Genomic DNA, 19916 nt, shown 5'->3' with positions numbered 1-19916 from the left:
TAAAAAATCAAACAAACGTTGCAGCCTCTGGAAGAAAGCAAGAAGAAGAAGAAGAAAAATTAAAGTTGTATAAATAAAGCAACCAAAACAACCCAACCAAAACGAAAAGCGCGAGAACATCTACGGAAACTTGTGGTGCTGTTTTTTGGGTGTGCGAGGAAGGAACGAGCACCGCTCCCCGTCGGCTCCGTTTGCAGTGAGGCGGTGCGGGACGAAGCGCAGCCCGAAAGTTGGCACCGCCCGAACTTTGGGTGTCAGCGGCGATGGTTTTGTCTTTTTGTCGCCGTCTTTTTTGTTTTTGTTTTTGTTTTAATCCTCTCTCTCTCTCTCTCTCTCTCTCTCTCTCTCTCTCCCCCCTCTTTTGCAAATAAACGCTCTGTGTCTCTGGGGTGAATGATAAATACTGTACAAAAAGTCTCGATAAAACACAGAAGTTCAGTCTAAAACTAGTCCCGGGATCTGGTCCTCCTAAAAACAAAAAGGTCAGTAAAGCCACCGTTACCTTTTTTTCTCTCTCGTTATTATTATTATTATTATTTATTATTATTACAAGAACATCAAAACATTTCTGTACAAAAAGAAAGAAAAGAAAAACAAAACAAAACAAAAAAGGAAGGAGGGAGGGGGAGGGCGGGAAGGAGCGGAATGAAAGGCAAAAACGAAGGGGGGCTGCGGGCGCGGGGCGGCGGCGGGGCCGCAGTCCTGCGGGGCCCGGGCCGGGGCCCTCCGCGCCGCTCCGGGGCCGCTCCGGGGCCGCTCCGGGGCCGCTCAGATGTGCGTCAAGGGGACGGTGCCGTTGACCCCCGTGCTGGCGCTCTGGTAGTGCTGGGGCAGGGAGTGCAGGCGGCTCTGGGCGGCGGCGGCCGCCGGGTCGCCCCCCTCGCCGCCCGGTAAGTACATACTGATCATCTCCCGCAGGTCCCCGGGGCACGGGGCCCGCGAGTGCGAGGTGACGGGCGGGCTCACGCTGGGCTCCGACTTGACGAGCGAGCCCAGCGCGCCCAGCGCGCCCGACGAGGCGGCCGCCGCCGCCGCCGCAGCCGCCGCCGCGGCCGCCGAGTTCTGGTGGGGCTGCGAGCCGTAGGGCAGCGCGCCGTAGCCCGAGGGCGAGGCGCTCACGTAGCCCTGCGAGTTGGAGATGGGGCTGTACTGCAGCGCGCCCATGTCGTAGCGGTGCATGGGCTGCGGGTTGTGCGGATGGTGCGGGTGGTGCGGGTGCGGATGGTGCGGGTGCCCCCCGCCGCCCGGGTGCTGCCCGTAGGCGAGCTGCGCCTCCTGCATCATCGCCGCCGCCGCCGCCGCCGCAGCCACCGAGCCCGGGTAGGCGCCGTTGGCCCACCCGTTCATGTGCGCGTAGCCGCCGCCCGCCGCCCCGCCGGGGCTCTCCAGCCGCTGCCCGACGCCGCCGGGGCTCACGCCGACGCCCATGCCCACGCCGACGGCGGGAGGGCCGCCCGCGGCCGGGCCGGCGCCCAGCAGCCCTCCGGCCAGCGAGTACTTGTCCTTCTTGAGCAGCGTCTTGGTCTTCCGCCGGGGCCGGTATTTATAATCCGGGTGCTCCTTCATGTGCAGCGCCCGCAGCCGCTTCGCCTCGTCGATGAAAGGCCGCTTCTCGGCCTCCGACATCACCTTCCACTCGGCGCCCAGCCGCTTGCTGATCTCCGAGTTGTGCATCTTGGGGTTCTCCTGGGCCATCTTCCGCCGCTGCCCCCGCGACCACACCATGAAGGCGTTCATGGGGCGCTTCACGCGGTCCTGCCCCGCTTTGCCCCCGCCGCCGCCGCCGCCGCCGCCGCCGCCCGCGCCGCTCTGCCCCGAGAGGCCGCCGCCGGGCGCCGGGGCTCCGCCGGGCGAGTGCAAGTCCGTCTCCATCATCATGCTGTACATTCACGGGGCTTCCTCACTTCCCTCCGGCGCCGGGCGGCGGGGAGGCACCGCACATGCGAGGACCGGCGGCGGCGGCGCTGCCGGCGTCCTCCCGCTGCCGGGGGCCGCTCCGGGCGCGGGGCGCGCAAACAGGTGCGGGGCTGCGCGGGGCTGCGCGGTGCTTCGCGGTGCTGCGCCCGGCGTGTGCCCGTCCTGCCGCGCTCTGCGGCACTCGGCGCGCCCCTCCTCTCTCTCTCTCTCTCCCGCTCCTGCTCTTAACAGATCTATTTTTTTTTTTTTTTTTGTTCTTCTTCTTTGCTAACTTCCAGAGAGAGGAGGGAGGGAGCGTGTGTGACTTGCATCCACTGATCGCAGGTGAACGGAGCAGAAGGGAGAGGAAAACCCACCGCCACGCCAAAAAAAAAAAAAAAAAAAAAAAAAGGAAAAAAAAAAGGGAAAAAAAAAACTATTTAAACGTTAACTCAAAAAAAAAAAAAAAAAAAAAAAAGCGGGAGGAGGAGGAGGAGGAGGCACGGAGGCGGAGTGGGGGTGGGGAGCCAGCCCGGCCGCACCGGGCAACGCAATTCGCTGCGCTGCCGCCCGCCCCGCTGCCGCCGCCCGGCGGGGAGGAGCGCTTCAGCCAGCCAGCGCGCCAAGCCCGCCCGCCCCCGCCCGCCGCCGGCCAATGGGGGCGCGCCGCCGTGCGGTGATTTGCATAGCGCGCGCGCCGACCGCTGACGTCCGACGGGGCGCGCTGAGCCGAACCGCGCCGGCGGGGAAAGGTGGCGGGAGGCGGGGGCGAAGCGTGGCCACGCCCCTCCGACGGCGCGCCCGGCCCCGGGGTGTCCCGCTGTGCCCGGGACTGCCCCGCGGCCATCCCGGGGTACGAACCCCGACTGAAGGGGGCTCCCCCCATCCATACGACCGGCCAATGGCTTGGTGGAGCCCTCCCCGACGGCCGGAGTCCCGCAGAAAGGGGAGCCGGCTGTTGGGCACTCGGTCCTATGAGAGCTAAAGGAGGCGAGGTCGCCTTTATAAATATATTAAATTAGAAATTGAATATGTCATCCCACGGCGGCTGCGGATGGCCGGGGGGACGCCCTGTCGAGGGGTCGAGCAGCGCGCAGGGGGTGGTGGGGCCGGGCAGGGCGGCCCGGAGCGGGCGGCGATCGCCGTCTACTGGCGGCCACTGCGCGTCCTTCGCCTCGGCCCGAGAGCAGGGGTTCGCCGGCCCTGGCCCCGGTGGGTTTGTTGTCTCTGTGCTGCACGCCGGGTGAAAGCGTTTGGAGAAGCTCTGGAGCTTTCGAGTAGGGGCTCACCCTGTGCACGGTACTCACATATATAATTCAAATTTCACAGCTGACCTGCTCTGAAAACCTCAATCAGCTTCTAATTGAAGGGAAAACAAAATATTGCTTCCCTACAGCAGAGCTAACGATTTAATCATTATATCAGACATTATAGCTTTTAATTAGGCTAATGCTGATACTGTATGGAAAGAGATAATTCAACGCAGTTCTTGATGAATTCTGTAATTGGGTTAACGGAGGAGCAGTCGGGGGAAGAGACGTCAATATTCAAGCCGCGTCCGTAGCCACCGCATTGTGAATGGAAGGGAAGGGGAACGGGAACGCGGGGGGGCAAACGGGGAGAAGCCCCTCGACGGGCGCTGTCCCCCCGCCGCGCCCCGCAGAGCCGCGGCAGCCAACGGGAAGCGCGATACCGGTAAGGTCCGAACTGCCAACGCGCTTGTCGCGACAGCAGCGCGACCTCACTACGGCCCCCGAGATCCCTTTACGTGCATCTTCCCTCTGGCCGCGGTGACAACAAGAAGGGGAAGGGGCAACCGGGTCCGGGTCTGTGCCAGCCCGGGGGTGGCAGAGGAGACGCGGGGATGGGGCTGGGCCCGGGCCGGGCCGGTTCTGCAACGATACCCGCAGCGGCCGTGATCCCCGCAGCTGGGGTGGAGATGGCGAGGAACGGAGCAGTCAGGGCAGCTTAGTCCTGGCAAAATAAAGTGGTTTGGAGGGTTCTCTTATTTATTTAATAAGAGTGCCCGATATCAAGACCACTTTTTTTCTTTTTTTTTTTCTTTTTTTCTTTTTTTTTTCTAAAGGAATTCGTCCTTAAATCCCCTCCTCGGTACTAATGATACATCGTCCCTTTCTGCAGAGTTTCTGAAGCCTGTCCCATGCTTTTTGCTTTTTCTGCTTCCTCTCTATTTTATTTTTCCCTACCCGGAAAAAAAACGAGGCCGCATATTTTCGTTGCGCCTAAATGAACTCGAATGATCTCCGTACGTCGGATGCGCGCCGCGCTCCGCGGAGGTTCAGAGCCGTGCCCAGGGGATGCCCGGGAGGTGCCCTCTGCAGGGATATGGGCCCTCTGGTTCCACCCACACACCTCGGAGCCGTCCCGCATCCTCGGCCCGATGCGAGATTGGAGAAAGAGGGGCCGGCGCCGAGCGAAGTTTTGCAGCGGGAGCATTTTGTCAAATGTTTGTTTGCGCTCCGCGTTAGCTCCACTTCCAGCACAATATCCTCCTGAAAGCGAAATATTCCGTATTGTGATCCAACCTCGTCTTATTTTGTCAGTAATTACAGCAAAATGAGACGGGTCATTGATAACATCCCAGTGACACAACCCCTGTAATTAACAGCCTGAATACACCTTTGTGCGCTGCGCAGGAGTTGTAATTTTGAAGTCTGCTCGAGTTTATTTTAGTTTGTGTTGTGTGTGTGTGTGTGTGTGTGTGTGTGTGTGTGTTTGCGTTAAGGCACACACAAGGGGTGTGCGCTGGGCAGAGGTTGGCATTGGCTTCTATAGGGCCTGGGGCTGTGTTTTGGGGGAGGCCAGAGCGGGGCTGGGTGCGGGTGGCTGAGCCTCGAATATTATTACGATATATAATAATTATATGTATAATAGAATATATGATAATCGTATACCATATGTTATTGCATATTCAATTATATGATAGTTATAACAATAAGAAAATGTTTAGCTACTTGACAGCAAAAAGAAAATGTTTTGAAAATAGAGTTTCCAAACGGTTTCTAAGCTTCTAAGGGAAAACCAAAAAGAACGGAGAGCCCTGGGATGCTATCGGGGTCTCCCTGTGGCAGTGCGTAGTGCCGCTCAGTGCCGCTCAGCCCCGCAGCGCGGATCTCGGCAACCCGGAGCGCACCGCACAGCGCAGCTCCGCGCCCGGGGCAGCGCCTTCAGAGAATCATAAAGGGGACAGTTGTGGCTCGCGTCCTCCCGTCGTAAAGCGCCTTTCGGGGCACGTCGGGATTAATTTGTGTTTAAAAAAAAAAAAAAAAAAAAAAAAAAAAAAAAAAAGAGGAATGAAAGAAATGAAATCATATATCTTTTTTTTTTTTTTTTTTTTCTTTTTCTTTGCAGGCCATCCTGTTATTGTAAATGAGATGAGCTACACGGGCTGCCACATAAATGTGACATGAGGCTGGCAGGAGAGAGAAGCATCATCCACTCCAATCTCTCCTTTCATCGGAACGTCCCCCAGAAATTACATCTTCTCCTCCTTTAATACACTTCGCAATGAGATTAAAACATCACCTTGACACCGTTTCCAACCTTTTCGGTCGCATCCAGTACTGACTCCAGAAAACAGCAAACGGGGAGAACTGGGAACATCTCAATAACCCCGAGCTGCTCCTCTGGAAGCCGAGAGTGCCCGGAGGACATAAGTGATCCTCTTGCTCCATCCAGCGCAGCGCTGTGGCCATGGGAAGCGTGAAACGAACCCCGGGCGGGCAAAGAGGGAAATCCCATTCCCTTCCCATTGGCAGCACTGAGCTGCTGGGCCTGGCCGGGTCGTGGGGTTCGGAGAAGGTGATGTTCACAGCGGGATATTTCACGAACCCACCAGCCGCTGCCTCTCGTCACCTGTACACGGTCACTGTGAAGTGTGACAGTAACACCACCGCCTATAACGGCAGCCAAGGGACATCTCACAGCGCTATCACAGCTGCCCCACGCTCTGCTAGCTATGTGCGCAGGGCACAGCCTATTCCCACAGCGTCCCGCTTAGGGCACACAGAGTAGATCCCAGCGCAGCCCCCGCGCTCTGCAAAGCCGCTTAGTACGGGATCCCCACCCGGCCCCAGCGCTGCTCCTTCTCGGGGCTCGGTGGGAGAGAACCGGACGGGCGGCACTGCGGTCTGGGGACAGTTCGTACCCCCCCCGTCCGCCCCTCCGCTCACACACGCACAAACCCGCGCACCCCTTAACAAAGAGTCTTTCAAAGCGCAACCTTTGATGGCAGTCCGCGGGAATCAATGCAATAAAACGGGTTTTTAATGGGTTAATTGACTGGAGCCGCTATCATGTTTTAACACCTGTTTCTGGAAAAAGATGCAGCCAAAAGCCGTCCCCGCCCTGATCGATAGGTGCGCAGCCCCGCTCCGCTGCCTGTTGATCGACCCCGAAAGCCACCGGGAAACCGTGAAAGAAAAAACCCGGGTCGCCTTCACATACCCTATATGGGGCGTCGGGCAGGGAGGGCACAGCACCACTCGCACCTCCCCAGCCTCGACGCCATCAGCCGCGACACCGCCGCCACTGCCACCCCCACGGAGCACCGCAGCGGGGTTCCCCGCTCCCTGGGAGGATGAAACCGCACTGGCAACGCTGAGAGCCCCTCCGCGTGCTCGCTCCGACGGACACCGGTGTAACAGCGAGGTGTGCTCTGCCCATTGATTCCCCTGTTTGGCTGCACCCGTCGGTCAGCCGCAGCGACGCTGACGCTTTGCTCCGAACACCTTTGGCGCAGTGACACCGCACACCGCGGTGTCCGTTCGGAACGAGCTCCCGGCCCGACCGCGTCCCCCCGCCCCGAGCCCCGGAGGGGGGCACAGCTATCCCATGTCACCTCCGATTGCGGTGATGCGGGCGGCTCTTCCCTCCCCGCGGCGAAGGGAGCTCGGAAGCCCTCCCATCGCCGCCTCCCCCTCCTTCCACCCTTCCCAAGAAGGGCCGAAGACCCCCTCAAAAGTTAGAGGCACACTTACAGTTGCTCTTCCAGCTCCAGCCTCCTCCCAACAGCTCAGCTCAAAGGGCAGCTTTATTATCATTATTATTACTATTTTTAATTCTTTTTCCAACCTCTCTCACGCCTTCCCCCGGCCCAGCGGAAGCCATGGGGCCGGGCCCTGCGCTCCGCTCTCCCGCAGCTCCCGGGCGGCCGCGGTGCCCCGCGGCACACGCACAACCCCCGGCAGCGCTCTCCCTCTCCCTCTCTCTCCGCCGCACACACGCGCGCACACACACACACACACACACACACAACACACACACACACACTGTGCACGGGAGAGGGGGAGAGAGGGAGACGGAGAGAGAGAGAGAGGATAAAATGAAATTTATTATTGATAGCAAAGACTTTACAGACAATTTCTAGTTATTGTTTCGCTCCGGAGAGAAAAGATAAAAAAAAAAAAAAAAAAAGAAAAGAAAAGAAAAGAAAAGAAAAGAAAAAAAAAAAAAAAAAAAAAGAGAGGGGCTTTTCTCCCCACCCCGACATAATGGAACGCTTTTGTGTGGCACGGAACAATACCAAACAAGTATTCTAATAAATAGCCACTTTTTTGTTCTGCGCCGGCGGTGAATGGAACTGAGCAGTTGGTTCGGGAGCAGCTGGAGCCGGGAGGGAGGGGGGAGGAGGGAGCGCCACTGCCTCCCCTCTGCCTTCCCTCTCCCTGCACCTCCCTCTCTCCTTCCCCTCCCCTCCTCTCGTCGGGGAAGCGATGCTCCCGCAGTGGAATGGGGAAGAGCCCCCCAGGTGCTCCATGCACCTGTACCCCCAGTCCTGCCCTCCCGACCCTCCCCCCCCCCCGTGCAGACCCTCCTTTGCGGAAAATAAAGTTGGGTTTTCCGTTCGGGATGGAGCCTCTTTGTCAGCCCCCCATTCTCTTTCCGTACCTCTCCCTTGACAGAGATCTCCACCGGTGTGCTCCCCACCCCCTCCCCCTCCGCACTCCCCCAGTACTATTTCTCAGTCCCTTTCTATCAGCGTGACAACCGCTGGGGGAAAGGCAGTCGGGAGCGGTGATTAAAATGGACACAAATCCGCTAAAGACTTCCAGGTAAAGCTGCGGGCAAAGCCCTGAGCCGGGCCGTGAGGAGGGAGGGAGAGAGGGAGGAGCCGGCCCTGACCCCTCTATGCCGGGAAATGGGGTGGGATGGGGCTGCCCCCGCCCCGCTGAAGGGGAGCAGGGCGCTGGGGGAGAACGGAGGAGAGCCGCCGGGGGGGGGTGGGGGGGTCTTCTGTTAGCGGTGATGCTCGTAGCTAATAGATAGGCAGGGAAACAGGCTGATAAGTAAATAGAGAAATAGATCGATAAGGAAATAAATAGAAAAATAGGTAAACGGATAGGCAGACAAATAGAAAAATAATATATAGATAGGTAAATGGATAAAATAGAAGAAGAAACAGAAGCATCCACCCCCGGCTCGTTTGACAGCTACAGCCCTATGTGGTTTTGCCAAAGCCCCAGGAAAAAGCCTCCGAGGTTTCCGACTTCTCCATGGCCGCCCCCCCCCCAACCTCCCCCCACCCCACCCCCCATCCCGTTGCTTTGAGAGTCCGCAATGAGAAGCGGTTCTGCTCCGACCCGCAGCCACGGGTGCGGATACGCACTGAGAAGGTGCAGAGGGACGGGGGACGGAAGAGCGCTGACCCCCAGAACCCAACCCCACACCAAGTCCCCCTGCTGCGGGGGGGGCTGCGGGCCAGTTTGGCTCTTCCTTTCCTCTTTTTTTTTTTTTTTTTCCTTCCCTCCATCTTTTAAGTGGGGTTTGCTCTCACTTCAATCACGCCGGCGCTAATTAGCCGCGCTATGAAGGAACGCCGCTCGCTATTATCGGGGCCGCGCAGACGGGGGAAGGACCCTTCCGTGGTCCCCGCCAGCGCAGCGCTGCTCTGCCTTTTTCTGTGAAAAAAAAAAAAAAAAAAAAGAAAAAAAAAAAGAAAAAAAAATCCCCAAAAAGCAAAAAACAAACCAGCAACACCGGGGAGAGCGGCTCGCAAACTTCTCCCGACACCTTACATGCTAAATAACGGAGAGAATGGCGACGGCGTTACAGAACGCTTTCAAACCCTGCAAATATTTGAATGGGGCTTTTGAGAGCAGCTGTCAGTCAGCGGGCTGTGACAGGCTGCCACAATGCTGTCAGCGCGTCGTGGGTGTTCGGCTCCGAGCGGAGCGCTCCGGCAAACAGATGTCAAACCTCATCTCCCATCAATGGGGCTGTGCGGGACGGAGCTCTAACCCGCACAGAGGGCTTCAAAACGCGGACTGTACGCATCACGGAGATGCTGACAGTCTTCCCGCGTGGGTTTGTTGGTTGAAGGAGGGTCATTTCGTAACCTGACCTCCAAATGATGCTGAACGTTCCTTCTTTGCCAAAAGTGGAGAAAGGAAAATCGAAATTAAGGGCAGATACGAGGGCTCGTTGCCATATGAGCTGAAATAAACAGGCGCTTCGTTTCCAAATGTGGAGCGCTTGAAGAAAGGAAAGGAGGGAGGAAGAAGGTTTGTCAGGGTGCGGGTCTGCGGGGAGCCGAGCAGGAGGAGGCACAGGGAAGGTAGAACACAGCGGTGTGTGCCCCCAGCCGGAGCCCGGGCGGTGGCAAAGGGACACTGGGAGAAAAAGTCCGCCTTTCGTCCGAAGTTACGATTCGAATCAGGAGCTGCTCGGCTCGCTGGGCTCACGATCCCGAGATTTGTCTCCTCTCCGAGATGTGGTTTTCCCCTCTGCTCCAAGGGGTATCCCCGACAAATGCTCTTTGGGCGTTTAAAAGTGTAGTAACTATTGATACCCCAAATTCGTTCGTTGCCTCACAGGGCTACAACGAAGCAGGGAGAGGAAAAATGGGAATTCCTCGCACGATTCTTCACAGGGATGGCATCCAATTCCCCAGGATGCGGCTGTGCCCACAGTATCGGGCAGTGGGTGAAAGATGCTGCTTCCTAAACAAATCGGCACGGGGGGGTTAAATGGCACATATTTAAACGAAGTATCTTTAGAATTATTCGTGTTCGGAATAATGTGCTTAAGCACAGACGGAACTGATTTTCGTGTAGGGTACGCGAAACCTGCACGTCCCTGGCTGGCGTTAAACGAGTGGAGGAATGCACCCGGAGTGGGTATTGATCAGACGCAGCGAGCGCTGCCTGCTGCCTTTAAGCCCCGTTTCATCTGAATTCTCCCACCCTCCAAATAATAACAACAACAACAATAAAGCCCCCCAAACCAAACCCCAAAGCTCTGCTGTTCGATTACCGCGTTTTTCCCTTTGAAACCTCATTATTTTTGCGGACCCGCAGCGAATATCCAGGACGTGGCCGGCTGCGGGACCGCGGTACGGGGCTGTGGGGCTCGGGGCACCCCGGGACTCGGCCGGCACAGGGATCGGAGAGAGCCGGGAGCCGCCCATCCACCCCCCGTCCCATCGAGAGAAGCCGCAGTCAGGCTCCGTGCAGGTACAGCTGCCTCCGAATTTCGGAAGCCAACCGCAGCTAGGTCTGAAACCATCCCAGCACCACGGCTTTTCCCCAGGTCCGGAGTGGAGCCGTCTTTACTCAATTCCCTCGGGCAGAAAAATGCCTGCAGCTGTTAACCCAGCCCCATCTCCTAGAAAAGAGAGGCTACGGCAAAGCCGCGACCCTTATTTTCAAACGACAAACTGACCAACAAATCTTGAATAAATATTTCTTGAAGCTGCTCCTTGGTAGGTAACAAAAATCTCAATTTGTCACCTCAACACGGGCATTCCCATGTTGTCAGTGCTATTTTACCAGTGCACCGTGTGAGTGTTTCACTGATTTCCAACACAGACGCAGCTGCCACGATACAGTCCTGAAGCTCAGAAGTCAAAATAGAACTGATCTCAGATCAACAGGTTTTCTCGGCTGTAGCAGTTTTATTTAGTCTAAAAATGAAGTCCAGTGACTATCCTAGAATTGCTATTAAATGTAGATATCCTCTCCAACTGTGCTGTCATCAGAAATCCCAGCACTCCATTTCTATTTATTCCTGTACTTCAAACATCAATATCATTAATGTGGGAAATAGAAACATTACTGCATGAATTTGAATGATAGGTCTGGAAATTGATCCTAAAATAATATGGGAAATATGAACGAAGATGAATATGGTTCTACTATTTAAAAATTAATCGGGGCTCATGCTGTAGAACTGAAAGATGAAGATGGTTAAAACTGTGTCTTCTATTGGACAACACAGGACCTCATTGCCGTGACTCCGGTGGAACTATGCCTGACCTGTACTAAAGCAAAATCAGTGCAAGCACTGGATCTGTAACATGAAGGCCACAGACTATAAAAATCAACAGGTGAAACCTAATAGTGTCACTTTACAGAACTCAGTCTTCAGAGTTTGCACTGATTTTCTCATCTGATTTCATTTTAGAGAGGTATGTAGTCATCTGATTGTTCTCTCTCTCTCCCCCTCTTTTTTTGTTTTTGTTTTTGTTTTTGTTTTCTTCTTCTTTTCTTGCATCTTTCTTTGAATACGTTCTCAAGCCTGAACCATGCTGCTTAAGTGCACAATGCACCTTGCACTGCCAAGGCGCAGATTCAGTTTTTAAGTGGCTTGTGAGTAGAAAATGTGGGGCTGGGATCATAGAATCATAGAATCATTAAGTTTGGAAAAGACCACTGAGATCATCTAGTCCAATCATCAACCCATTCCACTGCAATGTGAGGAAATCATTGAATGTGAAGCTAGTGCTGTAAAATGGAGTTTTATCCAACATCGAGCTTTGGGGCTTATCAGAAATGCTGGGAAAACTCCTTACTGGCAAATGAAGCATTTGGACACTTTGTCATCACTGTCACCTGTGGGTCCAGTAGGACATGTTACAGCTTTAAGAAGTCAGTTTTTGTCTGGGCATCAAAGCACGTGTACCAAAAGCTTTCATTTGTACTGAGATGGCAAAAAAATTTTGCTCATATTTTATATGCATTTACTTTTATTTATTTGTATTCTGTGGGGGAGATGATAGCATGTCATCCATTTGATGCATTAGCTGCATATGCAAATATACATATATTATAGGTGTGCATATACACATACATCTATTTCTGGTTCTATTAACTTTACAGATGTTTCAGTGCTGCAGAAGTGAATTAGTCACAATTAGATGACTGCAATGATGTCTTGCTGAGGCAGTGACTGCTGTGAGGTCATTTGAACCTGTTAGCTCTTTTTCCTAGCTGTACCATCAGAACTGCCCTGATTCACCCAGTGGGAGAAACTGCCTCTCTGTTACATTAGGTCCAGCTGTGTCAATTTGTTGCCTCAAGCTTCACTCATGTTCTCCAATGCCCTGCTTCCTCCCACTGTTGGAATGCTGATCCCGTTATTGAGATGGATGTTTTGTTTCATTTGCGAAGAAACCTGGAGGTGATGGCTTGGTCTGAGCCCTCTCCTTGCAGGCAATGCTGACACGAGACAATCTGAACCAAAGCCGTTCCTTTCTGCACTCCATAAAAGCAGCACATGTGCATTGAATCAACTGAATGCTACCAACGACTAAGAAACAGCCTGAGGTTTTTGGTTAAGGGTTTTAGACTTCAGTATTTGTTGGGATTCAGGGTATCTAGAGACAAAACTCTCACTGAAAATAATGGAAGCTGTGCATCTAAATTTTTGGATTTAGGTCATCTCAAGCTAAAGATTTGAGACATCTGATTTCAACTTCTCAAACCTCTACTGAACCACGGATGCTCCAGGCAACGCAATACCCAGGAATGCCACTGAAGAAACACAAGTGCAAGGTTGCTAATTCTTTTCAAGGAGAGACAGAGAGAGAACAAATATGATATAATGATTTTTTTATTGCTATGTACCACTACTACAGTAACTGAGATGGGAAATAACATTCAGAATATCTGAGAAATGTTGCCAAGCTTGAAAATATCTCTGCTACTGATGTGATGACTGTCTAGTGGGGTTGTGGTTGCTGGGAATTCACACATTGATTTTATGGAGAGATAAAAGAGTGGAGTTTATATGGAATAAACCCCTTTTGAATAAAACAATCTGCATAAATGCTTTAAGAAAGCCTATAATTATGATAAAAATGTTGCTCAGAGTTAAAATTATGAAGCAATCAAAATTTATAAACAGTCACTCATCGACTTTTAATCATACTTTCTCATATACAAACTGTAGAAAACATATAGTAGCAATATGTAACAATACACATTTATTTTCAGTAATTTAGGGTCTTATCCCGTATTGTTCAGACAGACAAAGCTCGGCTTGTTGAGATCAGTAGGATTACCCTTTAATGTCAAAAAACACACAGAGGCCACTAGTTTTATATACATACGCTCAGCTGAAGCCTTATCCCTGAACAGATGAATACCTCAGATCAGTGCTGTGCACCCTTTGGGCTAGGCCCAAAGCTTTCTGTGATCATATTCCCATCAATTGCCTCTGTACCAGGACCTCTTCTCCCTCTGCTTTCTCTAGAGGTACTTGCTCATCGATGTGGATGTGGATGCGACCCACATCTTCCCTGAAATTCCCTTGTAGACACTGCTCTTCATTTGTAACTCGTTAATAAGAATGCTTGAATTATATACATCATGTAGGACTTGGATGACAAGAGATATTCAAAGGAAGGAATATCTGTAGTGGGAAGTTGAATGGTAGCCTACCATATCTATAAGCTCCATTGTTTCCTCTCAGCTGAACTAGCTGAACACATTCAGGATGCAGTTTGATATGCGCTCTGCAGGTCCCTGCGTCATGAGAAATGTCACCACCTATGGGTCAATAAAATACATTCTTCAAACATATATATGTATATGTATATTAAATAAAGCATGGCTACATTCCTTTCTGAAACATAATAGCATGCAAAATTTTGCACCTAAATTCCTATAAAATAAATTGAATTCAATGACAGAGCCCTTATCGATAGGTTAACTGTTCAACTCTCCTTAATGATCAAAATACCCTTTTTCTGTTAAAACGTTAATTCAAATACCACTTCTGAGTAGCCATATTATTAAGGAAATATGACACTGACTTTCTCATAGAGGACTAAATAATGTCCATAAATGCATCATCTCACTCAGGAAGACCCTCACATGACTTCATATTGATTCCACTTAATTTCGGGTCCTTGGCATCTTGTCTGCATCTCTCTGACCAAAGGTCTGAATCAAAAGACTCAGGCAGGGTAGGAGGCAAGCAGGACTGGAGGAGTTTCTTTCTGCAGACTGTGGTGTAAGATCTAGGAGATGCGCATCCTTTTAGCTTGTGGAGCAAAATCACTGTTTTGCGGCTCTTAGGAACAAATGGGGCTGTATTTTGTATCAGTTCTACATGCTTGAATATGAATCGTGTTTTGGGACTGAGAAAATGAAACCTCTAGAGAGTTTTTCTCCTTTTTACAGCTCCTTTTTCTCACTTTGGGGGTATGACGACGGAAGAACTGGGTAGAAATTATCTCTGTGATTAATACAGCACTCAATTTAATAGACTTCTTCGCTACGAACTCCCTATATTTAGCAGTCTATAATCAGTGAATACAAATATAAAACCTTGCCTTGTATCTACACATGAGCCTAAAAATGTAGCTGTGTTTCCTAAAACTGCTGAGATAGATGAGTGTGTCGTGAGTAGTGTGTATAGGATGGAGGGCAAAAACACTACAACAAAATCTGAACAAACCTAAAGCATGAAGCCAAGCATTCCATATGCTTACACTGAAATTATACCAGAAATTGGGAGCATGAACTACCTAACTAGGTCTCTGTCTGTTTTACGAACCATGTTTGTTTAAAAAAGTCTTAGATCATAATTGCAAATTCAAATTTCTTCCCTATTCTTACATAGACATTTGTGTTTTTCTCCTAACATTTCCCACATGTAAATGCAGCAGCTTCCTAGCCCTCTTGTTATGTACTGCATTCAGCGTAACAGTTTAGCAAATTCTCCAATTGTGTTGGTGTTCGCTTTCTCAGACATGGAGAGCAATTTGACGTGTCCTTTTAATGAGTCATTTTCATGCACGAAGGAAAACAGTGATTGGGGAAGTTATTAAAGCTTTCTACTCATTGATTTTAAGACTCAGTACTGAATTTATGTGCTTAAAAGCCAGCTTGTTTTGTTTTCTTCTAAACCTGAAGAACTCCAGCTTCCTTTTACTTCTTTGCAGAGGCTGCAGTTTTGTCACTGACTGCCACAGAACTGTGACAGTGAAATCCAAAATATTGTTTCAAAGTTTGGTTTACTTTGGTTGTTAGTGATAACTGTCCAACAGGATGAGAATGCAAAGCTGCCCATGGATAGCAAGTCAGTCCAATTGGAAAAGGAGCTTTTCTCTTCATTTGTAGGAGATATTGACTCTGAAGTGCAATGGCGTTGATACAAATGCCTTTTTTTTTTTTTTAAGTTTTATTTTTTTAACTGTCTTTCTGCTGCTCATTTCTGTGACGTATGTAATGAATTCATCTTGGTTGGATGCTGAGATGGACACAAGGTGGTATGCTTGAGAAAAGTAACCGTAATGTACGGCTTCTTCAGAAGAAGGAACTTGGGGCCCAACAAAATATGATATAAGCAGATCTGCAAGGTCTCACATGCTAGCCACTGAAGTCTTTCCCATAGTCCTCATTTCCCTGTCCATGGTCACACATGTTTTTGTACCAGTTTCTTGAGTGGTTTCAATTCTCTGACAAGGTTCAGAGAGGCAAAACATACTGAGTATGCAAGCAGTAATAAAGTAGTGCTCAACTTTCTCGTTGGAGTGGATCACATGAACAATACCACTATGTTGGGCATAGGTTCCCTCTCTCAGCCCTCTGTTCTGGAGAGACAACACAGAGATGCCCTAACTCCATGCTGGGGGCAGACCAAAGTGCTCAGCATCTTGTCCCACTGTTCAGGTTTTCACCAGGTGCACCAGAAAAAAACCTGTGGAACTTAGGCCAGTGGGTTCCCTTATCTAAACCAACTTAAAGCTACAGGCTGTGCTGCTGAGTATGTACAACCTATGTAAATGCATAATCATAGAATCATAGAAATGTCTGAGTTGGAAAAGACCTTTAAAAGTCATCTAGACCAACTCTCCTGCAAATAACAGGGACATGTACGGCCTGATCACACTGCTTAGAGCCCCATCCAACCTGATCTTGCATGTCTCCACAGACGGAGAATCCCTCTGTCCCTCTCTCAGGATAACCTGTGGCAGTGCCTCACCACCCTTACTGTAAAACACTTTTTCCTTATATCCAATCTAAATCTCTCCTCTTTTAGATTGAAACCATGTCCTGTCACAACAGACCCCATTAAAGAGTCTGACCGCTTCTTTCTTAGCCCTCCTTTAGATTCTGGAGGGCTGCTATCAGGTCACCTTGGAGCCTTCTCTTCTCCAGGCTGAACAGCCCCAGATCTCTCAGCCTGTCCTCATGTGGGAGGTATTCCATTTCTTGGATCATTTTTTGTGGCACTCCTCTGCATGTGCTCCAACAGGTCCACATCTCTCCTGTACTGAGGACTCCACTTCAGTCACCCAGATCGGTGGAATAATGTTCAGCTAAAAATTAATTTAAAAGAGAGCATCCCCAACGCTATGCCAGAATGAAAGTTTTTCTGAATTGACTCTCATCTGCTGTTCTTGCACTAAGTTGAGCATAGGTAAAACTAATTTTTACAAATCTGTATTTCAAAAGAAATTTTTTTGGGAATAAGAGACTGGAAGCAGGCAAAACCTATAGGACGTATATGAGTCCATCAGTCCGTTCAAAAGCAAAAAAATATAGTTTAAATTCTCTTTTTTTTAACGTAAGGAAGAGTCTTCCAAAAACACTGATGTCTAATAATTTACTGCAAATGCAGATGAAATCAGTAGCTGAAGCTTCTGAAACATAATTTATAGAGTGCAGGCTTAAGAATATGTTTTCCAGAATACATAAATAAAATGCCAATTACTTACTAAAAATACTAATTCAATAAAAGAGTTTTAGATTTCTTTTTTTTTTTACATTAGCAAAATGACATTGCCTGTACTTGGTATCTGCATAGTAGAACGACACAGGTCATTATGAAATCTTAACAGTCTTACCACATAGCGAACCCTCTGCAGTACATGCTGAACTACTTAAAACAGCCATGAATTGTCCAAACAGAATAATTTGATACTGGCTGTTTTCCACATTTTAATTAGCAAGAACAGACGGCTCTTGCATAATCCCATTTAGTGTCTGTGCTTGGTACCTCCCGAATAGCGCAGTGATTAAGTTCATACCTTCATGTGGCTAAATGCATTTGCTGAAAGCAGACAACTAAGATTCACTTTCTGACACGGATGTAATGTAAGTGCATTTCTTTCCATTGACTTAAGAGAGAAAAGACTCTATTAACTTATAGCCTGTTGGTCGCGAAGATGCCTGGAGGTATTTTGTATAAATGCATATTCATGTCTCATGCAAGCTTTTCCTTCCGAGCAGTTTCTTTTGTAACAGAGATCAGAGTGCCCCTGTTACACAATCACCACTCTCAACACATCCAGCCTAATCACACAATTGATCGCAATAAGTCAAAATATGGAAACTTTCCTAACAGCTTTTTGCAGCTAACCCTTGCTGTGCAATGGGCTGTGTGGCCATGTAAAGGTGAAAGCTAGGAAAGGAGACGTGAGGCTGCAGCCCACCTGCACACCATGCAGGGTCTGGAGGCACAACAAGGCCATCAGCATCTCTCCTCCCTGTCATTGCTGCTGCACTTGACTGTTACCACAAAAAAATAAGTTCTATTAATTACAGTGGATACCAATCCTAAGTAGTTACAGTAGATTTTGAGAGTTTTACTATCCCAGCTCAATTGTTTTATCTTCAAACAAACAAGAAGAAAAGCAAAAAAACCCAAAACCATACTCAACCAAAACACAAAACCAACCAACAAACAACAAAACTAAAAAGAAATGCAAACACAACAAAACTAACTCTAGTACATTTTGCCTCTCCTGCAGTATATTTTGCTGTGAAAGTCTAGATCATACACTATATAGCTTTTTGTGCATTTTAATAACATTTTAACAATTTTAGAGGAAGGATATATATTTCTATTTGTTGTAATATTTTATTGGATGACAGAATGCATGGATTTCAGTGAGATGCATACACATGTTTTTCTAAGAAAATGGTGGTGGACCACTGGTGTGAAATGGCCTGTTTGCCTCAAAATCTAGGGGATGGCTTCTACGACTGGCAAAGTACAAGGAGTTTGATTAACGTATTTCCTTACTGGGAAATACATGTCTTGATTTCCTGGTGATAAATACAAATTCATGTATACATAGATTTATTTTTGTGGAAAATAAAGGGTTCTGGAATCATCTCTCCAGTTGGATTTCACTGTATGAAAACTCCAAATACTGGCACTGAGACTCATCTTTGTTACTGGTATGATTCTGTGTTATTGTCATAAGAAATAATAGCCTCACAATTGAGGCCTAGGTGGAGGCCTTCATCTTGTCCTTAAGGCATTGCCTCTGCAGTAGTTATCAGCCTTGTTTGTACCTCTAAAATTCTGCTGCTGCCATTTTCACCAAGTCTGGCTTTTGCTCAGGATGCAGAGAGAAACACACTTTGAGCTGAAAAAAATCTGGACAGGACCTGAGATAGATGTGACAGAAAAAGAAAAAAAATCTCCAAATCCTAAAACAAATGTAATGGTCCTGATTTACCAATCCTTTCACCTGGTGAATGCTGAAGAGACTTCAAAGGCAAAAAACAACTGTATGAGTTCATGATAGAGAGTCTCTTAGAACAGATACAGATTTAAGCTATTGCTACCTTGAAGTGAAGGTGGAAAGAAGTAGTTTATGTAGCTCATAACCCCAGGGAAAGCTTTTAACTTTTTTTTTTTCCTTGTTTTCATGAACTTCTGTTTATGTGCTGTATTTCAAGCAAACTCCATGCAGAAATGTACAAAGATGTCCCCTGTTCCATCTTCCAATTATAGAAACATAGAATCATAGAATCATAGAATTGTCCAGGTTGGAAAGGACCTTAAAGATCATCAAGTCCAACCATGACCTAACCATACGACCTGTGCAAGGAAGTTAGATTCCTTAGGAGGCAAACTGTGTTTGTTAATGATTTATTTTTTAATGTTTATTTGAAGTAAAGACATTATGAAAGTAGATGATAAGGCTCTTTTTGTTGTACTTTTATAAAAAGTAAAAGTAAAATGTTTCTGACTCCTCCAAGCAGCCACAAGTGGCCAATTTTGGATGGTTGATATCCAGAATAGAGAAAGGCATCTTATTTGAAATCAGGCCGTTCTTAACCTCCACTTCTACTTCCTTCAGTACTCCTCTCCATTAACACATAAACATAGTTTATGTGTTAAGCCTTGCATCACACCCTGCAGGCATGGAGAATCCTTAGGAGTCCCTTGCAGTGAATGTCCATTTTCTGTCAGCCTGGCTTGGAAAGAGGTCAAAAGGTTCTCTCACGAGGATCAGTGGCATATCCTAGAGAACACAGAGAACACAGCTCAAGTAATGTATAGAATTAATTTAAGTGTATTTGGTTTGTTGCAGGACTCTGTAAATCTCGCAAACATGTTTTAAAGTTAATGACTGCAATTTTTGTCTAAACATATTAAAGGGATGTCTTTCTCTTAGTCTTTTGTGAAGTCATTCTAGCATCCAAACTTTGGCATAATATTGTTAACATTAAAGTAAGGTGTAATAAATAGAAAAAGATAATTGCCAGAAGGCCAAGGAGGAAAAAAGGAAGCAGCTGACCTTAATTTAACAGTAGCACTATAAGCAAAGCTGGAAATGGAAATAGTTGCCAAAGAATGGCCATTTAGATGACCTGCATTGAAGGAACTATAAAATGATATTCCATTTTCTGATTTTCAAATAATGAATAGCAAATATGGGTGGCTTTGTGATTGAGAAGACATATAGATGAAGTGAATGACATTTACCTTGTCAAATGTCCACATTAAAGTCAGTGGAGTTTTTTCCAAAG

General features: G+C 48.8%; 1 protein-coding gene across 1 annotated transcript; it reads right to left on the bottom strand.

Moving 5' to 3' along the window:
* Positions 1–768: 768 nt before the first annotated feature.
* Positions 769–2021, bottom strand: SOX1 (SRY-box transcription factor 1). The gene has a single exon (XM_085216873.1). It carries the CDS (start codon positions 1885–1887, stop codon positions 769–771), a length of 1119 nt encoding a protein of 372 aa, XP_085072999.1. The 5' UTR covers positions 1888–2021.
* Positions 2022–19916: the final 17895 nt, after the last annotated feature.

The sequence above is a fragment of the Meleagris gallopavo genome, chromosome 1 (assembly GCF_905368555.1).
Source record: "Meleagris gallopavo chromosome 1, MGAL_WU_HG_1.1, whole genome shotgun sequence".
Classification (NCBI taxonomy): domain Eukaryota; kingdom Metazoa; phylum Chordata; class Aves; order Galliformes; family Phasianidae; genus Meleagris; species Meleagris gallopavo.
The sequence above is the reverse complement of the archived record's forward strand: the minus strand, read 5'-3'. Positions and strand labels throughout refer to the sequence as shown.

Coding starts and splice junctions, on each gene's coding strand:
- SOX1 (XM_085216873.1), bottom strand. CDS start 1,887: ATGTACAGCATGATGATGGAGACGGACTTGCACTCGCCCGGCGGAGCC.